This window comes from Zerene cesonia, chromosome 14 (assembly GCF_012273895.1).
Source record: "Zerene cesonia ecotype Mississippi chromosome 14, Zerene_cesonia_1.1, whole genome shotgun sequence".
Lineage (NCBI taxonomy): Eukaryota > Metazoa > Arthropoda > Insecta > Lepidoptera > Pieridae > Zerene > Zerene cesonia.
In genome coordinates this window covers 4507128-4530389 of record NC_052115.1, presented here as the reverse complement: position 1 = coordinate 4530389, position 23262 = coordinate 4507128, and the positions used below count along the sequence as shown (strand labels likewise).

Sequence of the window (23262 nt, the reverse complement as noted above, 5' to 3'; positions counted from 1 at the left end):
TACAAAGGGGAATATTCACAGGAGTATTTTACAAGGCTGTTTGTCAAACCTTAAAGACAATAAAGTTCGAACAAAAGCTTTATTTACGGGTCTTCACGCCGCAGATGGACTTTAATAGCCTGTTACTTCACTTAACTCTGATGGCATGTTTAACTAGTGCTTTGATCGCCTTATTATGAATAGAAATTGCTATTTCATTCTTTATAGTCTCTTTATAACGCAATAGACAGCTTAAATTGGTCTAAAATATACGCGAAGCAGAAGTATAGTTTATGCACTTGTATATAGGCTCATATCATTAAATTGATGCACTTGTAAATTGCAGGAATATAATTACTAACGGACAAATCATTAAATTGACTGCGGTGTGAGTGATTGAGGTTTACATATTGTGTAAGTGTTTATGGTTAAATAGAATACCGATATACCTATTTAAAGAAATCATAAAAAAAAAACATAATCTCTGCTACTGTTATAAATTACAACGCATTTTCTTTTATTAATTTGCTTAAAACATAAGTTGCTTTAAAAGCTTGCCTGTTTTTGTCTATTAATACCTTTTTGGCTGAATTTACTAGGAATGTTTTTCAAAAAAAAATTGCCATATTATAAGGTTTGTAGGAAACAAAGGGGAGAGCTTCCAAAAGCGTAACATTGTATTGACTTACTTGACTTATGTTCCTATGTACCCTAGCTGGGGCAGAGGGCATCAACAGTGTTCCGCCAGGTACTCCTATCGTGAGCTTCCCTTTTTTATTTCACTTCAAGTTTTCCCAATTTCCTTGGCCTCCCAAACATTGTATTGTGTTATTACAAAGCTTTATTATGCTATATTTCGACTTCCAATTATAACGTTTTATTAGGTACTGATTAATTGACAGTATTGTAAGGTTTTACCGATGCGATATATTATCGTTACAAATTACTTCTAAACAAAATGTAATTTCGTAGCGAATTACGCTCTACGAAATGCACATGATTGCAACATTATGATCTCGGTCATTATAAGTGAATACGTGTACAAAACCGCATACGAACGAGAGAACATCCATAGAATGCTGCAATAAAGGAAAAATTTATTAAACTGCGCAGGAATTCCGAAAGAATATGAGCTTAAATGTCAGTAAGGTTCAATTACATTTGCTACAACTTCAAGCCGTATTATACTTGACCGTGGGATGGTAATAGTTCTGGTTTTATGCAGGGTTTTTGAGGATCAGTTGTATTAAATACATATCTTATCGATTTTTTAATCTGTCGTCAAGAGTTGCAGATTTTATCAATGATCAGATGCGGCTGTAATTAAAGTCAGATATTTACGGATGAGTAGCTGCATGCGTGCTATACTAGTATGCAGTGGGCTGTAAAAGATTTTCCACATATATGCGAGTGCTGGGGACGCATAGACAAATTCAGTAGTGCACGATCGCGCGCGACAACGACGCGCACAGTCGCCTTCGGAAAATCTACCGAAATTTCGGGAGTTCTGTAAAGAGTTTATAGATTTGAATTTTATATCGAGAAAAGTTTAATTTAGGTACTTAATATAGAAAATTGTTGTTAGCAAGTTAGCAAAAACCGAATGCGATAAGTTTATAGTGGTGTTCGTTTAATTCTTACTAAGTATTGCTTATTCATTTAGGCTTAAACAAAATATGAAATTGTCATTTAAAATCACAACCAACATAAAAAAAACATGTGATAATTTTAAAATAAAAAATATGTTATCACGGCTGCGGTTATAGAATTATCCATTCAACAAATCCGTCAAATTTGAGTAGTGAAGAATAAATAATTTAATTTCCGCTTAATGTCTGTTACAGCCTAGATGTGTGAAGTGATGTAACCACCGCATCGGTCAATGACAATCCGATGTTAATTTGATAGCTGGCAAATGTTGGGGATTTCGAAATTGCACTTTTTAAGGAAGTACGGTTCGCTTGTAAGCTTCAAGTTATAAAGAATGAGAGAATAATAATTATAGTAGGTAAATAATAAAATAAATTAAGCAGATTAAATAGCCTTGCTGCAGCTATATAGCGTTGTCTTTCATTAAATTTTAATGAAAAATAATGCAATATACGAAATAAAGTAAAATATATAAACCTATGGTTATAATAGTATCAGCGGTAAAAATTAGATAGTTTAAAATTCATAAAATAGATAGATTAACAAGACGCTTTAGTTACAGTTTTTAGGTTGTTAAATAATTTTAAATATTTTATAATAAAATATTAAATTGCGTAAATGTACGAAATTTGCTTGAGTGAAAGTTATAAGTATGGTATTAAAACATCTGTAATTAAACAAATATAATATATTTATGTGTATGTATATTAAAGTACATTTAATAAATATATAAATGAAATGCTTAAAAGGCAAATTAATAACACTTTGTTTTGAAATTAATACGTTATGTTCTCGTATATTTTAATCAGTTTATGCAAATCTTATAAATCGCATTATAACTCAAGTTGTTCAGTAATTATTAATATAAATTGAAGTCCCGAAGTAATGTTTGATTAACAAATTAAATTAATAATTTGCATATTAACAATATATATTGCATCTATTTAAAATAACTGTAACTGTATTTTTTCTATTGTGTCGCTATGTATACTAATGGTTTCATTTAATTTGAACGTAAGAATTTACCTACAATTTTGTTACGTTTGGTAAATATTTAACAACTCATTTACATCTCTATAATGGATCTTAGTACCACCTATAGTTTGCGAGATATCATCTTTCCTTTCAAAATATTGTTTCACCTATTCGTGAACACTTAGACCTGAAATAACTCGTGTGTTTATAATAATAGGCTATTGTTTGCTGTATTATCTGTGCATCGTTTGAATCTCGATGCTGTAACGTTTATCCCTTACAAAGTTGGCTATGTTCAATATTTTAAATGTACCAAAATATCCACCATTAAATTCTGTAGTACTTTTCAAAACGAAGGAACTCAATTCGATATTTATTGTTTGGTTCTGTTATACGATAAATCCGTTGGTTTTCAACCGATTGACGCTTGTACTGATGATGTATCTTTTCGTGTTTGACTGGAAATTGAGTCATATCTGGAGTTTTAACTTCCTTCCCGGGAACGTCGGTGATATATTTTGTAGATATATTTTTTTGTAGCTATGACAAGCTATCATGTGTATAATCGTATTTCTACACTTGATTTATGATAAACTCGATTTAAAAATTTATTTATTTCGAATAAAAGTATGTACTATTCTTTGTTGTTTTTTGCTTGAAAAGCGATAAAACTGTCTCATGAATTAATTCATAGCCCAAGATGTCGAGAAACTCGATAGTTATAAATAAACAGAAGAATACCACAACTAACACCTAACAGTGAAATAAAACACGCGTGCAGTTAGCGTATTTAAATTAATGGGACACTCGATATAACGTTTCTAGTAACTGCTAATGGTTACTCTGTAAATGGTCCTCGCTTCAATTCTTGCAGGAACATTAGTACACACACATATTTGTCATTTATCTTATATACTCGTACAACTTAACAAATCGTATTCTTAATTTAGTTAACTTGAGAATGTAATTTTCATCACAATCTCTAAAAATGGCTTTCAATTGAGGTATTCTTGTATATCAAAATATAATGCTTTTAAACATGAAAATATGATTCGTATGTTTCTGAGATGATAGTTAAATTTAATGATTGTAATGGACTGGAGGTGGTATAGTGGGTGGTGTTAGTTTAAAAGTTATATTTTTATAAAATTGCTAATGTAATGTAAGCATGGTTTGTACATCACCACAATTTGATAATAATAATTTTTTTTATGAAATCCTTTTACACTTTCTAAAATCATATATGTAATGTAGTTTTTAATGACAGACTAACAAATTATTAATGGATTGCTGCCTTATTTCGTGTAATCTTTTTAAATTTAAAAATAAACTAAATGTAAACATTGTATACTTGTTCCACTAATTAATTATCCAATATGGCTTGTGTGATGTTGGATAGAATTCCTTTAATGAGCTTTCCTTTGATTGAAATAACTTCCTATAAAATAACATGTTTCCGGCTTCTATTAAAAATGTATTTTATAGAAGACTAGCTGTTGCCCACAGCTTCGCCCGCGCGGTCTTAATAAATCCCCTCCCATCCCCTATTTTATCCCTTTAGGGGTACAATTTACCAAAATAATATAATGAATAAATCGTGTTTAAACTTCGTTAAAAATTCTTTAATTTCTAAATCTCTAAAATCAAACATAAAAAAAATACAAAATCCTCTGTTAGCGGATGCCTTCACATCTATCTGCACGGCAAATTTCGGCCCCATCCGTCCAGCGGTTTCAGTTGTGTTGATAGATCACTATGTCAGTCAGTCAACTTTGAGTTATATATATTTAGATTAATAATATTTGGAAATGCAAAATTCAAATGAATTTGTATTATTTTGTCGTTATTTTTTTATAAAATAAATATAAATTGTGCGTGTGCTTTTAATGTTAGACTAAAATAAAACAGTTTAATCAGTTGTTGACACCATTTAATTTTTGTCAAAGTCATTCTCGGCTTGACATTGTGTTAATTTTTAGTCATCAGTTAATTACACTTCTACGAAAAAACCTCTAGGCAGCGATCATCTAATTGAAGTTGCTGTTAGTTTCATAAAAGCGCTAATTGTATTTTTGCGACGAATTAAAATTTGCTCAAATTTCAATCAAATCATCAGATTTTTACTTTTTATATATATTATTAATTTTTTTGACCACCCACAAAGCAGCTAAATAAATTGAGGTTCAGTGGATTTATGCTTAAGTTATATTTTAAACAGGTTTATAAAAGTTATTTTGCGAAATATGGCAACAAAATTAAGTTTAACTTAAATTATTTAAATAAGTAAAGTGTAATCGTAAGAAAGCTTGTCCAAATGCAAAGATATGTTTGTATCAAATAGAACAAAATATTCACTATCTTGTATTTATTATTGAAAACAGATAAATGACGACTTAAATAGATAGTTAAAAAAATGCAAAACAAATAAATATCGCGTTCGCTTTATTTTGAAATTATGAATGTTTACACGAAAACACATCTAAAAGCTTTTCTTAAGTAGCATCTTACTATAGCTATAGCGAAACACGATTAAAGCAGAGCCTGTAGTTGAACATCCGGACAAACGTCCGTATATTTTTCTTATCTATAGAACCTTCACTTAGTGACACCTACATACAGTTACAAAATAAGTGTCCAGTTGTAAAACATCACTGATTTACGACTTCGGGGTCCTGTGTGGATATTAATCGTTCCAACTGCATAATAGAGCTGTAACCTCTACACGTCATGGTAACAAAGAATGGACATAAATATCATTGTGCACTGCTGAGATTACTGTTTTTTGATTGAACGGTTTTTGTTTGTGTTTGCACATTTTTTTCTGTAGTATATTTAAATACATCTATACAATACAACAATTTATTGCGATATTGTGCATTTGTGTAATTATATAACATAAAAATATTAAGAAGATAACAGTAAAAAGGCCAGGTAAACTATAAGATTATATGATACTAGTTCCGCCCGCGGCTTTGCCGTCCTGTATTTAATAAATATTCCATTTACAAGTGAATAAGTCACTGTTTATTCTGTTTTATCCCAAGGGAGCATTTAATCAACATAAAAAATATCCTATCGGCTATCACCCAAGTGAGCTCAAACCCTAACAAAATATATAAAATAGTATACAAAATTTCATCAAAATCCGTTCTGTACTTTCAGCGTAATTGACGGACAATCATCCAAACAAACAAAATTTCACATATATAATATTAGTGTGACATCGTAAACGATACAATAATATACAGCGATTTAAATCAAAATATCGTAGAAATAAACTACAGACTAACCTCAATTTTATTCCCTGCGGTTAATTTGTTCATTGGCGTTTCATAACAGTCGGGGTTAAAATATCATAATAAAAATAATTGAAATATTCGACAGCGACACGTGACCAAATTAGGGTTAAACAGTCTCTTGCTGTAAATTGATAAACGACCACTATTTATTGCCTTTATAACCACGCTAGATAACATTTATAATACAGTATGCTTTATCGATCTACATGGATCTCTACTTTCTAAATTGTTGTAGATATTTGTGTATGTGTCACAATAAGATCTACAGGATATTGTTGTATGTGAGGTTACTCATAATGTAATAAACTTACATGTAAGGTAATTGTAACATTATTTATAGCTGAGAGGATTGATGGAGAATTTTTAAGTTGTCCTATCCTATCCTACTAATAATATAAATGCGAAAGTTTGTAAGGATGTGTGTTTGTTACTTTTTCACGCAAAAACTACTGAAGCGGTTGCAATGAAATTTGGTACGTAGACAGCTGGACAACTGGAATAACATATAGGTAACTTTTTATCCTGATATTCCTACGGGATACGGACTTACGCGGGTGGAACCGCGGGGCACAGCTAGGATTTATATAAATATGATATTATGAATAGTTATATTAAATATGGGTATTATTAATTACAAAGTCAAAAATATTATCCTTTATATTAAGATGAGAAATAAAAAATTTGTATTAAATTATCATTCTCCTACCAATGGTACAATTATAGAACCTGAAACGACACGTCTTCATGCTCGTTCGTGAAGTTTAGTGTAATACGAATCAAAAGTTGAAATCATTGTTAGTTGTGGTACATGAATCTTGTGAGATAATATCTCGTAGGTGGATAACGTGATTTGGTTGATGTTTCAATCATAAGTCTATTTGGTACACAATAATAGCACATTTGGGATTATATGCACGTTATGGACGCAATGCACAGCTGTTGAAAATCTGGCGCCAAGCCATTGCTTTATGAGCTTTGGGAAATCTTAAGAATCCCGGTCAATGTGCATATTACACGGCAGTCACTTAATCCAGGTTATCATAACAAATTTATGATAAAAATTCGCATGTTAAATCATTATGCATTCGCTATATTGTCGTTCTTATTCATCATAAAAACATTATGTACCAGATGCGCTTTTATGAGTTTTGCTACAAATTGCAAGGTTGTTTATCAAGCATCAAAATTATTTCGCACTAATTTTCATTTTATTGCTGAAAATCGAGGACAAAGCATTACAATAACGAAAACAAGTTCGCACATAATATTTCGTCTATTTTATAAGATTCCAACGAGAATGATTGAAGAACATTGTAATCAATTAAATGAATATAACTCAAACGATTCTTAATCAAATCCCATTTGTTTCCGCAAAATATTGCTTCAAGTGACGTTGGCTGGATAATCTTGAAATACGCGTAATTGCATTACGCTATGCAAATCAAAAGGATTGAATTATGACAAATTAATGTTAATGTTATAATCCGTAGCGAACGTGTACGTTTAGTGCGATTCCTCCAAAGCGGCCTGCGTATAAAGATATCACTGCGGATTTAGAAATACGCTTCAATTCATATTAAGAGATCAAAGTGCGTAGGTATTTAGTCGGCTTTCGCGTTCCGCTAGTCACAATAAAGCGATTTTGTGAAACCATTATTGTATTAGCATTTAGCATCGACACTTATTGGACATTACATTTCGCTTTGGAAATATTATTAGCTCTTTCATTCTATATACAGCTCAACTTATAATGCAATGTTTTAAGTATGACTAATTTTCTGAAATACAGAATAATAAAATTCCTATCGAATAGCTAAATATCTTAATAAAACCTTTTCAATACAGGATATTGAATTAAGTGACAAGTGAAGTATAAAGTGAATCAAATATCAGATTCTAAATGGTTCCATGTTAAATTATTGAAGATGATTGCAGCTGCGAAGTTACTCTTCATTTTAATATTTGTAAGTATATTAATGTTTTCTTATTATTTTTTTTCATTGGTTACTAGCTTTCCGCCCGCGACTTTAAACGCGTGGTAAGAGAAAATACAAACAGTTCCGAGGTTTTACGCGCAAAATTCTCGTTTCCGGGATAAAAACTGCCCTGTCTTTTTATATATATATATATATATATATATATATATATATATATATATATATATATATATATATATATATATATATATATATATATATATATATATATATATATATATATATATATATATATATATATATATATATATATATGCTATAAGCGGGTAACTGAGCTGGTAGTTCGCTCGCTGGTAAGCGATCACCACCATCCATGAACATTCGCAGAAGTAGTGTAAATAGGCGTGAAGAATAGCAGATATAAAGAGTCACTATCTTATTTATGATATAATTACTCATTCAACATACGTCAATGAGCCGTGTCAAGTATCACTTGAAAAATACGATTTACGTATTTTTTTTTTCATATAAATAACGGTTTTATCTTATTTTGCCGGAAACTTACATCAAATTCAAACCCAAACATTATTTCTTACCTTAAATTATTTATGCCTTTGAACTAACAAAGATGATAACACAAAATGGCGCAGCATCGATCATGTTCTTAATTGAATCGCATAGTAAGGATTGCAAGTCTACTAAAAACGCATTTTTCATACAGGTTTTTATTTCAAGTCTATTTCTGAACGTGTCTCAGTAATAAGATACATAATATAGTAGGTAATGTGTTGAGTATTTTTAAATAATGGCATATAATAAAAGAAAAAATTATAACCAGATGAAAGCTTTATAGAGATGCATTACTTAGTTTTTTTTAATCATGACCCGTAAATTTAATTATACATACTAATTTAACATGCTTCGTAAATATGTAAGTAACGATGGTGTCAACGAAACTTATTGAAACATAATTTATTACATTTGTCTCATTATATTAATGGACGAGCTGGGAAGTAAAATTGTTGACCCAAAAGCTTTTCACTTGCCTAATTTATATTTAAAATTATAGCCAATTATATTGATGGATTACTTTACATACCTGGCATTTTTGTGTAATGGTCGGTAATTTCATTTCGTTTAGAATGTTTGTATCAAATTCTTTTAAACATTTTAATTCTTTGGTTAAAACTTATACGTCCAATAAACTATTACGCAATAATATAAGATTGTCGCCCAAAAATGGCAAAACACGGAAAATTAACACATTTTTGAAATGGTTGTTTTCTTTATTCGATGAATAAGTTTTTGAATATAAATGGGGTTTAGACATTACTTTAAATGTGCAAAATAAAAATACAAATAATGTAACGTATTATGCATAAAAAGTATTATAAAATATTTCAAACCACGATCGAAAATAATAATAATTTAATGAAATAACTCAAGAATTTTTATCTTATCTATAAAATCGAATCAATTGTCATGCCAAGTCCTTACTAAAGAAATAGGCGAAAATAAATCATTGGCCACAGCCATTTAACTGGTTAAGTTATGCGGGTTGGTCCACACATTTAATCCTAATTAATTGGCTATTAGTCCGACGCTTTCAATTACCACCTCGTTTGATTTATTCATCCACAATACTGCTAATTGATTGATGATAAAGCCAAGATCATTGTAATCTTTCCGAATATTAAGTGGTTGTTAGTTTAAAGACTTCCTACGACATTCATTAATTGGACGATTAAAATAAACGTTTTTATATCATATTGTCAATTTTTAATGAATCGAGCGATGAAACATACGTGGCTGAATCTAAAAAGGAAAGATTTGAAAGGATAAATTTTTTGAATATATTTTTGTTTCAATTGTAGGGTATTGTATTTTATACACGAACGAGAAAATGTATCAGGGTTCTAAAAAAACATTAAAATATAAAATGGGCTGTATAATTTATTATATGGGCATAATGTATTAATATTATTCGCATATTCATTAAAATTCTTAGACACATAATGATAGGCCCGAAACTGGCAATCAGCACTTAAACATAAATGTTATCGTATAAACTAATTTACATACGAATTAAGTCATAAAATATGAACAAAATCGAGTAATGCTTTAAATATTTTAGGTAATTCGAGCTTTTAGTATTATATTTATGAGCATTGTGAACTTAACGATATTATTTAACTATCTTTTTAATTTATTAATTTAAATAAGTTTAAAATAATATGAGTTTATTATGTATCGTATATAATATTGACATTCAATACTTCGTTTCATATTATTCAAATATTGTAAAAAAACACATCTTCATTTAATTAAATAAACAAATGTTTCAAAATCGTTTACACATTTTATACATTAATTAACAAACAAAATAGATAAATATAAAATTTCTCACTTAATACAGAAGCAAAATGGTGCATCCTAGCTACTGCTGTCCAAAACGAGAGCATCACCAGGTTTTCCGACACCCCATAATTATAAAAAACTAAACCATAAAACCTTTTTATTAACTAAAGAATCCATCTGTGTAATATAATTACTTTTAATTAGATATAAAACTTTAAAAGCTTTCAATATCAATGCAAAACATACGTAAGGAAATGTAAAAATATGTATTTATATAGGCTAGACATATCGCATATTCAGTAAGTCAGGACTCTTAATGATACTTCGTTTTGCTACATCCCCACATATTTAATTTACTCTTCAACCAGTTAAAAGTCAACAGTTTCTACATTTACAAACAAATAGTCGTAAGTGTCAATTTGCATAATGTATTTTGAAGAGGCATCTTATCATCCAACCCTAATAAGGTTTTAAACCTGAGTATTGAGAAGTAATGACAAGATTAAGCCGTGGAAGATTTTTGAATTCGATAAAATGGTAATTGTAAAAGCTGGTATGATATTTACAATGGGTAAAGTGCAATTTGCATTTGCTATCTGTACTTATTTATATAAATGAAGCGTTTTCATTAATATCCATATACAATTTTGATTGAAGATTTTTTGTTGTTATTTTGTAATACAATTCGGCGAAATCAAACAAAAAGGAATAAGATTTGTTAATTCTGAGTCGATTGTGTGTTCAAAGAGTTTTTCCGGGTTTTATTTAACTGTAAAATTTGTGTATTTTATATTTATTTTAATACAAAAAAGTACCTAATTACGGGTATTTGTTACGGACACATAAATATATAAAATAAATGCTTACTATGGATATTCCCCGTTCATTAGACCTATAGCAAGCCCACCTTTAAGTAGAAATAAATGAGCAACATCGCTTTCTTCGCTATCAGTAATTGAAATATTTAATCACTGTTTTATACAAATGCAACTTTACGCAGTTTTAGTTTTAATTGGATTAATAATGAATAATTTAAGAATAAACAAAACAGTTTAGATGATTTGTGTGATATGAAAGAATAAGTGGACAAAAAATAATAGTTTAATCTTTAAGATACTTTCGATAATTTAAAAACAATTTATATAATCTTTACATATAGTCTTCCGATAATCTAAAAATGCTTTATTATGATCAAGAGCAATTAATTAGGCAATTGATTTAAAAGGCAATAGGTTAGTGGATGATAAAACAGTAAACCCGTATTAATTAATATTGATTTAAAAAACTAAATTGCAAAAGAAGAGTTACTTTCTTTTCACATTAATATAACTGTAAATAACACTATTTTGAATACCACAACGATAAACGTATATAATACACCAAATTATAAGCAATCATAATGTCCTTACTTCTCTAGACACTTACAAATTGAAAGAAATCTTTCTTGGTCACGCCTTTGTCATTTTCAAATATCAGTGTCGTATATCGTAATGTGAGAGAATGTGGGAGATGAGATTGAATTCTTTTGAACAATGTCAACCATTGTTGTACCATAGTATTGTGAGTAATATGATGCTCATAGCATTTGGCGCCTACTCGACGCAGTATTAACAAGAATTTAATTAAAATACCTATTCATAATTGACTAGAGTTGTGAAATTGATTAAAACTTGTCACATGTTTGATGTGACATTTGCATTAATCGGAATGATGCCTGGCTGCATTAAGTAGATACCTTTATCTTGTCTGTCTTGTTTATTTTCAGAGTGGAAATTAAATTTATTTTTACGGACAGACATTCTTTGTACAAAGAGTAAATTTGCATTTGAGACGTTTCGCCTCGACCGTTGAATCAGATCTGCAAATAAAATGAGGCTCAACTTTATATTTGTTTGAAATATTAATGATCAATTAAAATTGTATAAAACCATTCCGTATATTAGCAACTCCTTTTGACTACAACTTACTATCTTACTTGTTAATATTTAAGGACACTTTTAAATACAGATAGATGTAAGTTGAAGTTGTTTTTTTGTGTTTTATTTTTGCTTAAATAGCTTTTACACATTTTTATCTATAATGGTAATGGCACACTTTTAATCTTAGATTAAAACTAATTTATGCGTTTATTTTTGTTATTTATATGTGTTTGTAGATAGACCATAAAATTGCAATGCAAGATGAGGTTACTAGTATAACTCTGCAGTAATGGGTAATGAAACAATTTAAAATGAACAATTAAGACTGTGTAAATTTGATTTCACATACCGAGAGTTTTACATTATATAAATAATACAGATGTCGGTAGGTACATTATCTATAAAAAGTGAGATATGACCTATTCAAATAAAATTAAAATTATAATATAGAATACAACTAGGTAAGACGAAGTAGGTAGGATCAATTATTATGTCAAGAAACATCGTACCCAACATTTGAATTTCTTTAGTTCAAAGGATAACAACATAACATTATTAAATGCACAGGCGGTGGGTCGGGAAGTGCTCTCAATAGCAGGAACGCGAGAGGTCCGCTGCGGCAGGCGGCTGGTCTCCGGGCTGTTCGCACGGCCGCGGCTCCCTCTCGGCTACTCCTACATCACGACCGTCCCTCAGGGCGCGTGCCGGCTCAACGTGTCAGAAATCGCATCCAGCGATAATTATATAGGTGAGAATACTGAGTATTGCATTTTAGCTGTGAAAACTGTGGGTTGAAATGTTCTTGCGTTTGATTTTAATTGCTTGCGCTCGGATGCGTAGCAGTTTTTGGATTTTTTACAAAGTATTCTTTTAGTTTATATTTATATAAATGAACCAAGCAGATAACAACTTCTTATCCGCTCTTATACTCTTAGTTATATTTAAGAACTTGTTCTACTTAAATTGTATGAAGTTAAACGTTAAAGCCTACAAAGCGTACTTGGAAACTAATAATAAATCTCCCATTCAGTTAAGAAATGAAACACTTAGTCCTGTCTAAATCATTTATCTTTTGCAATGAATGATGGATCCTTGCTGACGGCTGCGGAACCAGACATTCATTCATTATTAACCACTCAATGGCCCTTTGATGAAAGCAAATGGGCCGCAAAACATGGAGTTAGTCACTTATCAGTATTGTCGATTAGATTGGCTGTAAATCACTTGTTTTTACTACAATAGCATCACCTACCATGTTACTGTGCTTATGAATAGATTAATCCTGCACTTCCGATATGTATGAACTGATTTACAGCACTTTGTTGAATAAACATTCGACTAATGTGATTCGAATGTAGGAGGTGTTTTGCTAACATAGATAATATATTATTTGGTTTATGGTGTTTAAACTAAAAGGATGTAATGTTTCTTTAAATAATATGTTTGGAAAGTAAAAGCAGTAATGAGATGCAGGTTGCTGTTAGTTCGTGTTGATGGTTCCATTTAGCTTTACGTAACTTTTCATATATTATCTTTTACGAAATAGGTGTTCGTTGACGTTTTAGAAGGAACAAAAGTTATACTTGATGTCATACGTATTATGTGTCAGATTGTAAAAACCGTTAGACATAATTTAACTCGTGAAATTACAAACTGTCGAAAATTCGTTAACTGTTGCATTTGCTTAGACTATAATATTAATATCGAAATTATATGCTTGATTGATTGACATGATTAGAGTTTTCTGAAAAAAAAAATGAAGCTAAGGGCAACATCATAAGTGTCTAGAAATGTGAGTTTTAACTTAATCATTCTGTTACAACATTTAATATAAAAATAACATTAAGTGGAATTCAATATAAGCCAAGACGTATATACCAAATATACTAGATACAACCAAAAGTATTTAGTCAAATCGAAACGCCTTTAAAGTTTTTTTCACATAATTATTGTTATAGCGTTGAAAATAACCAATGGGTCGTATATAATGAACGGCGAGTTTGCTGTGAGCACGCCAGGGACATATGAAGCGGCTGGAGCCAGGTTTGTCTATACGAGAAATGCTGGACTGGATACTGTGTTCGCACTTGGCCCTGTACAATATCCCGTGGATATTATGGTAAGTCAATAGTATGATAAGTTTAAATACGATTGGACACAAATGTTATATGAATTTAAAGTTACATACACTCATTATTGGCTTTTTAGGATTTTTATTTATTATGTAAGTGTAATCTATTACAAAGACATGAAGTTTATATATTTTCATCGGTTAATTCTGGAAACCACTGGGCACTAATCTCAAAATTCAAACTATATCTTGTCAGAATCGAAGAGGAATTGTTATAAGTTAATTATCGTCTTCCAGATTCTCTATACTCAGCCAAACCCAAGTATCAAATACGAATACTTCACGGACGCACTGCCTGGTGAAATAGATATTGAATCAATAACGAAAGTTAACTCAGAAACTACCCCAAAACACATTAGGCGACATCATGGTCTTGAAAAATCGAGACATCTTGGGTATCCCAAAGAAACATTTAATGATGGTGTTGGAGAAAATATTGTGGGAAATCGGAAATTCCTTTGGAGGATCGTCTCGTATACGCAATGTTCCAGGAGTTGTGGAGGGGGTTTCCAGGTAAATATATGTTTTTGATATGAATAAATATCATTATATATTATATAATTGATTACATTTCATAATAATGTTGTTGAAATGAGGGTTATTTACTGTTTTTTTTTCATGATACTTTTTTGTCATCAAATTGATTAGTTATGCTATTTTTACACATAATGTTATATTGTCATGATTTTCGCACAATTTATTACCCATCCGCATTTTGCTAAATATACATTATCATATAAATTATACACTATAATTGTGGCTTCGAGATAAATTCAATTGTTTATTCAAATAAAGCTACAATATAAAAATTTGAATATGTATAATTGAATTAAACAAAAAATTGGTTTGTTTGATTAGGTAGGCAAGTATCGCTGCGTAGAATCTAGTTCCACTGGAGACAAAGAAGTATCTCCCGCGCATTGCACGGGCTCAGTTCCCGCGAGCAAGCGCCGTAGGTGCGGGAACATACAGTGTCCTCCAAGATGGAGGGCCACCGCTTGGTCAGCTTGTCCAGAATGTGGACCAGCGATGAGGACAAGAATTGTGGGCTGCGTGCAGGACCATTCGAAGGGCATAACCAAGGTTTGTATATAGAGCTATTGATTTGTTGAAAATTTATTTAAGACGCACTCAATGCGTCTTAAATAAATAAATTTTCAATTTCTTAATAAAAAGATCATTATTTCTTATAATATAATAAGCTGACCCGACAAACGCTGTTCTGCCTTATCTTTATCATTTAGTGGAATGAATAAAAGACAAATGCACGTAACATATCAGGAGAATTTACATAGTATATTATTTAATATATAATTATTGTGTTTCATTCTGTTATAATTTATTTAATGATTCAAACATACAGTATTATATCAAGCTAACTGCTGCATTTTGTGCAGAGTATATTATATTAAAATATTTGCTTTTCCCTTTAATTACCAAATTCTTATGTTTTCGCCTTTTATTTGCCTTTCATTCAGATAAGCGACTCAAAATGTCCCGCACCGAAACTGCCAACAACAGAAGTGTGCAACATACCAGATTGTAATTCTGGAGGAATTGGGCAGATTCAGACGAAACGAACAAAAACACAGGATCAAGTGGACACTTTTCGGGATGCTCCTGTGTATACGATAGCTATGAATAGTTCCGGTTTAGATGTAGGACCAGAATACAGCTTTGCAGCTGCAGGTTGGCTGTATGCAGACTGGTCTGAGGTAAGTTAGTGTCTTTGAAGAGAATTTAGTCACGACCCATTTACTTTGATAAAATAAAGAATTGACATTGGAAAAAGATTATTATATTTTCTTATGTATTTGTTTTTAGTTCTGTTATATCTACTTACTACGAATAAAGACATAAATTCTACATAAGTCCTTAGTAGAACTTATTTTGTCCTTTTCTTATTTTTAAAAAAAATATGTTATTTTTTGTTCTAGTCTTGATATGGTAATGTCTGAAACAAAATTAACTCTAATACTGCTAAAAAAGAGTAAAGTTATGATAAAGTAAATTTATTCATAACTTCAAATGTTATCTATAATAAATAATTTTGTGGCTAATTTCGTATGAAAATTACGGCAATCAATTGGAGGTAATGGAAGTCATATTTACATTAGGTATTAGGGACATCATTTTGTTATTACTTCGCAATTTGCTACATTATATTAAACAAACAAATTTTATTGCTTGATTGCTTTTGTAATAAAGACCTTAATGACTTTATAACATCACTTATAATTGCACATTACCTATAACCACAAAAAGTTATTGACGTAAAATAATAACTTGAATTCAAATTATTGAAACTTACTTATTATTGAAACAATTGCAATTCTTATTGAATTTTTATATCATTATATTGTGCCATTTAGCATTTTCTTCTGGATATACTTAATATAAAAAAGTAGGCGTGAACCCAGATTGAGATATGTTTTGAAATAAATAATTAAGATTTATGATTGTTTATTTTATCTATTTCCTCCAGTGTGTAGGGTGGTGTGTAGGAGGAGGTATCCAAACTAGAGCGGTTCGATGCGCCGATCCTTCTGGATGCACTCCACGGAAACCTCCAGAAAATTCTAGATCATGTTCACCCAAATTGACTTGTGAGCCGCATGAGGGACAATGGTTTACAGGTTTGTGATATTATTTTGATATATTTTTGTGCAAAACATACATGAATATTAAAATCCTTGAACTGTTTCTTATATATTTTTAACGGGTCTGTCAGCATAAATAAATAAATAGAAATGTCTTCAACATCATTCATTCGCGTTTAATTCAGTCCAATTAACCGTAAGGTGAAAATTTATTTGTAATGAAGCATTTGATAAAATCTATTCCTCTTTTATTTGCATTCTTGTCTATATCTAATACGAAGCCTAATTTTCATAGAGAAGGGCCTTGCACAATGCATATTGTACTGTTTATTACACTTAATGTAATAAATAATGTAAGACAAGGTTATGTACATTCAAACACTGAATACCAAACAGTCACTTAGTATTCTGTGTGTTCTAATAAAGTGTTTAATGTATACGTTCATTTACTAGTAAAAACAATCGTAAATATCTTGACAAGTTGGTAAGAAATATAATGTAGTAAATAGTACATATACATGTGTAGATATAGATTCTTTGGTATTGGCTAGGTGACTGGTCGCCATGTTCTTCTTGCGGTGGGAAGCAAATACGAGGAGTATTATGTATTGGTGGTTCAGGAAGGCATTTACGAGATTCCGCTTGTAAGCCACCGAAACCAGAGGCTGAGAGAGCCTGTAGTGGGGACTGCTCTCCAACGTGGTATACTAGTGATTGGGGACAGGTAATATTATAAATTCCACATAATTTTCTCAATACATTCTGTCAGTCGTTTCATGCATTAAAGTTTCTGTTTGTTTTCTTTTTTTCCAAATCAATGAAACCCAATTAACAACTATATAAAGTCAATAAATATAATTTAAAAAGATTTTCCATTGTTGTTTCTATTTCAGTTTTCATCTTTTTATAGTTTAACGCAATCACAATATAAAGATTTGTTCACAGTGTGTAAACTACATAATCCATATTTGATAGCAAAGATTCCACTTCCAGTGTATAGGTAACTGCACCCTTGGCATCGGGGTGCAACATCGCACCGTGGTGTGCGCCCGCAGCGATGTTGCAGTGAACGATTCGATGTGCGTTAGTGTCCGCCCTAACTCTACGCGTCCGTGCACGCCCACATGCGACAGGACGGTGTTGACTATTGGTGAGTATTCTAATAGGGATGAAGCAATTGCGGCTAATTTTCGTGATATATTCAAGGGTCTAGGAATGGTTTTTTGAAAGAATGAAAGAAATTAATGGAAGATGATTTGGGCAAAGAAGAAGCAGACTGCAGATGCTTAAGTTACCAGATTTACCGCAAATATGGCGGCAGTTGCTGGAATAAATTTATATTGATTTCTTGCAGAAGTACAATTCTAAAAGTATATTATGTAGATTTAAATTTATTTTATAAAATTACATTATAATTTTTGCAGAATCCCAAAAAATAGAGAAGACTTCAACCCATAGAACTACAATAGCGATTCCCGAGGAAAAAGGTAAATAACTCATTCAAACCCATTCTATTGCTTGAAACTAGCATTTTCATCAAGGTTGGTACTAGTTTTTCAGCAATAACATAGAGTGTACTCTTATAAAAATTATTAAGACACAGAGATTTGCACAGAGATAGCCATAATTTTGTGTCAAAACTGTAAAAACGAAACGTTTTTAATTTCCCTTTGTTTGACAGATTGCGAAGACAAATTGCGAAACTGCGCTCTCGTCGTTCAAGCTAGACTTTGCCATTATAAATACTACATGCAAAATTGCTGCGATTCTTGCACGGGATAGGAATAATTTTATTACTTATATATACTATACAGATGACAAAATTAAACCTTCAAATGTATTTTTTAAATAATTGGCAATGTACTCTGGTTAATAATACTATGAAAAAATAAGCGAAATAAAATAATTGTGCATTTTGTATATTAAATTAATGTTGGATCGAAATATTTATTGCAATATGAGAGCTTATAGTAATTTTTAGGTCAGAATTAGGAATTCAATCCCTTCCCTAGCAGATATTCACTCCAGTAAATTTCTTAATTAATAATTTTCAACCTATTGGGTGGAAATAAGATACAATTTATGACCAGTTTTAAAGGCATTTTATATGATAAATTTATGTATTTTGTAAATGTTTATAACATTTAGTTGAGTAATGTTATTCTGTGAAAAAGCAACTGGGTGTTATTGGTTTAATTATGTTCATTTCCAATATTGGACTCTTAATAAATCTAAATTTAACGTGAAGTATGATCACGCGAATACCTAAATACGTAAATAATAATATTTATTTAAAAGGATTAAAAAAAAAAATTGTTTTCATAAAAACGTATATTTTTACGACTAAAGTGACTTCTTAACATTTTTCATGTAAAAGTAAAAAATTGCTGACTTGATTGTTCAGGTACAACTATTTTATTTTTGAGATAGGCACCTAGATCAATTATTTTTTTTTAACAAAATATATTATATTTATAAACATCATAAAATTAAATTATGCTGAAGGCACTTCTATCATTAAGTTTAAAGTTGAATTTATTTGTTAAAAATGAAATTTTGTATGATATGTTTTTATTAATTCTAGTTATTTAGGTAAGCCATTCATTGGACAATGTCTATCAAGTTTATTTTTAATTTTATTTCTTTTACTGCCATTGTAGCATTTTAACAATTTTTAGCATTGATATGTTAATATTTACAGTAAATTTAAAAAGTGTCGGATTTATGTTTGTGTAGTATCTCCGTATGTTAAATTAACCATTCGATTAGAACTTTTATATAATATATATTTTTTATAAATTGTACTGAAAAAAATAAATACTAATTACGTGCCATTATTTTTGTATTTACGTTTAATTTGGTGTGATATACTGTGTAACGTTTATTTTCGTATAAGGATTATAGTATTGTAATAGGCATTTAACTTTAGCTTTATTTTTTTGTATTATTAGTACCTACTTATAGATTTTATCGTGAAAATATTGGTACATTACGTCACAAGAGATTTTGTATTTATAAGTAAATATTTGTACATAAAAGCGAAATAAAAATCAAATTTACAAGCTATCAAATGTTTATTTATTATTTACATCCAATATTAATCTAAGATATGGACCTTGAGATTGCCATTTCTGATATTAAACATTAATCTATCCAAACAAAACCACATTTCATGAAAACGTAACTTTCTAAAAAAAAAATCGGTTTTACATATTACGATTTCATGATTTAACCATTTCTCTTTAAATACACTTATATTCAATTATCTTTGGAAATACACAAAAAATATGTTGCACTTTTTATTTCCATTATCTGACCTTCACTTGACATAATATATTGAATAATATGAAATTAATAAATTCAGTTCGATCTGACATTCCTAATCATCCTTCTCACGACGTCTAAACAAGGGGAAGTCAGCGTACCAACTAACCCAATCACGGTCATTGCTATAGCTAAATTAGCATTCTTATTACCCATCCCCGCTCTAAATGTGGTGTTGAACGCAAACAGTAGGCAGAGGAAAGCAGCACTGAGAGTTAGACTGCCTATGCAGGAATGTGCTATCCTCATGTAAGCGGGGTTTATGTTTAGTTTCGAGGAATACGCACTGACTATTCCTCCCACCATGCTCAATATCGTGAGGATTAGTGCAATTAAACCTGAAACATATACAAGGCATATTAATTGAAGTATTAAGCTAGTATATGTTTGGAATTCATGTGATAATTAAACGCGTTCAACTTTTATGTAATCAGTCACACTTTTTGTTATATGTAAGTAAATACGCAGGAAGGGAAGCCTTCTGCAGCCAGGCACACAAACTACATTATGCATTTTGTATTGTCGAAGCTAAATCTTTGGCGAAATTATTTTTGGTATAAACCTGACCTTCATACCGAAAAATAATTACATAGTTACGTGGATTTACTATTGGAGGCGTATTTCCTCTTAAATTTCTATAGATATTATAAGTTAACTAGCCATTCATCCTGATTTTAAATTATAAATAACAATTTAATTCAATAATTATACGTAATGATTATACAATAAACAGAAGATGGCAAAGGCCATATAAGTATAATACCTATAGGTTTATACTATGAAGTAAATCTTGACATACTGGGCTTCAAATTAGGAAGAGCCTTAAGAAAAGTGATACTTTTCCTCACAAATAACGATTTGCTTCACGTTTAGTCTTATTAAAATACGTATAATAAATGCTCTTACCCAGTATTCCATGAGCAGTACTAAAATTACTTGTCACGTCCATCATTCTAATTATGCTGCCAACGACAACTAATATGGAAGCAACAATTTGCAGCATCCAGTGCACGACTCGGCGGTCCTGGTATTTCACCAAGCGCGCCCAACCCGAGTGTGGGTTTAAAGACTGAATAGCTTGCGCCATTAAAATCATATACTGAAAGTGATGTAAACGAAATTAGAAATATTTTGAAGTTGAGACGACGAGCAGAATTATTTAGATCCTACTTAAGTTCTAGCTATGCATGTTTACTAGCGGCTCGCCCCTGCTTTGACCATTGTATATGCCCCACTCAGTGATGATGCATCTCTCTAATGGTGAAACATTTTTTGAAATCGCTCCTTGTGTGATTGAAGTGGCTTTTGAGTGAGAACATTACAAATATATAATAATACACAAATGTTTTCCTCTTTATAAAATTAGTTTAGATACAGAAAGACGTAGGTAAATATAGACACTGTATTTATGTTTTTTCTTGTTAAATAGAATTTGGCTGAAAATTTATTAGAAACAGTATGACTTATTCAGCAAATATTGGATAATGTGCGAGCCAGGCCGCAGGCTGAATAGTGACAATGTAATTAATTATACATATTACGTATATGCTCATAAAAACTTCTACATTTACAGAAATTGAAACACATCAAGCAATTCTTATAAGCAATTGAAATACTTACGCCAATACCGCATAAATAAATATGTTGCTTCATTGATGACGGCAGTGAAAATGCATGTATGAAGAGTAAAGCGCTCATGGTTATCGCACCAAGACACAAGTTTGTAATCGTCGTTGTAACACTTAACAACGTTATATATATCGGAGATGCATAAGCACTTCTATTCATTTCATCCGGTGCATTATTTGTTGTTGTGAATCGAGTTGACATTTTAATAAAACAGACGTCCTAAACGCACGAAATATATCGAAAGTAAATCGACGTCAAGATATCGGAACGTTATCATTGGTGACCTGATATGATGGAATCACCATATGATATCAGAGTGTTATAAAAGATTTTGTATTAATTTTTTGCTAAAATCTATTACTTGAAATCTAATCATAATAATATTTGGATTTATATCAATGAATCGATACAAACCACGTAACAATTGATTTAATTATTAATTTTTTTAAGACTTTTGCTGCCGTAATAAATGACAAAAAAGCGTATAGTGTGTTTGCCATATTTTGCATATATATTTTCATAAATAAACAACACAATTAAGTACGTAATCTTCTTCCCATCGCAAAGACGAACTCCGCTAACACCAAAACGGTGTAAATGCTAGTTAAAACCGTCAACACCAACACATTGTCGTCATTACTGGCCCATTTCCTAAATGATCCCTTCTTGTACGCGTAACAAAGACTGGCTGCAGAACATACGAGGCCGGCGGCTCCGAGAATATAGTGACCACATTTAAGCCAAAACACGCTGATGTAACTGCTTATGCTCCTCGCATACATCAAGATTATCCCGTCCAGTGAACTCATTATGGACATAATGAGAGCGCATAATGCTGAAAAGGAAGTGAAGTCCAAAATATAACTTTCTATTTGAAGAAACGTGAGTTTTCACAGTTCGTTTTGAATGATGTCATTGAACATGGTAGTTTTTATATTTGTTTTTGAGTTATTATTTAAAAAATATCTTAGAACAATCGGATAGATAAGGCTGACTCGTCAAATTTTTCAAAAATGCTTATTACTTCTAAATAGATGAGAGTATACTTTATAATAACTGATACTCAGTTAGTAATTTATGACGATTTAAAATTCGCATCAGGTAAAAAAAGGTAATTGGGGATAAATGGTTTATTTCATTAGGTTTTGTACCTTCTAGATTTTTACATCCTAGTATTATTGCTTTAGATTTGAGATTATCTTACCCAAAATTCCATGTAATGTATTGAAATTTATTTTCTTATAATGAAACATTACAACAGAACCAACTGTAATCAAGATAGTGCTGAGTACTTGTAGAATAAGATGAGAATAGATTCTATGTCGTCGAGCCAGATACATAGACCAGTAGTTATATTTTGATATTACTAGTATTCCTTGACTCATGATCAATTGATACTGAAAATAGTTATTAAAGAATGTTTATATTTATTTAATTACTTCATAATAAAAATATTACGTA

The 23262-nt window shown here is 30.7% G+C and overlaps 2 protein-coding genes across 3 annotated transcripts in view; one reads left to right on the top strand and one right to left on the bottom strand.

The window, feature by feature from the left end:
* Positions 1 to 19902, top strand: part of LOC119832007 (thrombospondin type-1 domain-containing protein 4-like) — a 52899-nt gene extending 32997 nt beyond the window's left edge. For both annotated transcript variants that reach the window (XM_038355587.1, XM_038355586.1), the window contains exons 8-17: positions 12685 to 12865; positions 14076 to 14236; positions 14486 to 14761; positions 15107 to 15331; positions 15727 to 15963; positions 16734 to 16884; positions 17400 to 17572; positions 17842 to 17998; positions 18273 to 18335; positions 18530 to 19902. In XM_038355587.1, coding sequence (XP_038211515.1) covers positions 12685 to 12865; positions 14076 to 14236; positions 14486 to 14761; positions 15107 to 15331; positions 15727 to 15963; positions 16734 to 16884; positions 17400 to 17572; positions 17842 to 17998; positions 18273 to 18335; positions 18530 to 18630 — 1725 coding nt within the window. In that variant the 3' untranslated portion in view covers positions 18631 to 19902. The remainder of the gene's footprint in view (positions 1 to 12684; positions 12866 to 14075; positions 14237 to 14485; positions 14762 to 15106; positions 15332 to 15726; positions 15964 to 16733; positions 16885 to 17399; positions 17573 to 17841; positions 17999 to 18272; positions 18336 to 18529) is intronic.
* A 306-nt stretch (positions 19903 to 20208) lies between these two features.
* On the bottom strand, positions 20209 to 22002 carry LOC119831925. The gene is made up of 3 exons (XM_038355495.1): positions 21793 to 22002; positions 21079 to 21271; positions 20209 to 20510 (listed from the first exon to the last, which is right to left on the bottom strand). Exons 1-3 carry the CDS (start codon positions 22000 to 22002, stop codon positions 20209 to 20211), a joined length of 705 nt encoding a protein of 234 aa, XP_038211423.1.
* Positions 22003 to 23262: the final 1260 nt, after the last annotated feature.

What these genes read in the sequence shown, in the direction of transcription:
- LOC119831925 (XM_038355495.1), bottom strand. Translation starts at nt 22,002, where the DNA reads ATGTCAACTCGATTCACAACAACAAATAATGCACCGGATGAAATGAAT. An exon ending in TTTATTTATGCGGTATTGGC is followed by an intron (nt 21,272 to 21,792) that starts GTAAGTATTTCA and finishes CATCACTTTCAG; the next exon opens with TATATGATTTTAATGGCGCA. An exon ending in TACTGCTCATGGAATACTGG is followed by an intron (nt 20,511 to 21,078) that starts GTAAGAGCATTT and finishes TATATGTTTCAG; the next exon opens with GTTTAATTGCACTAATCCTC.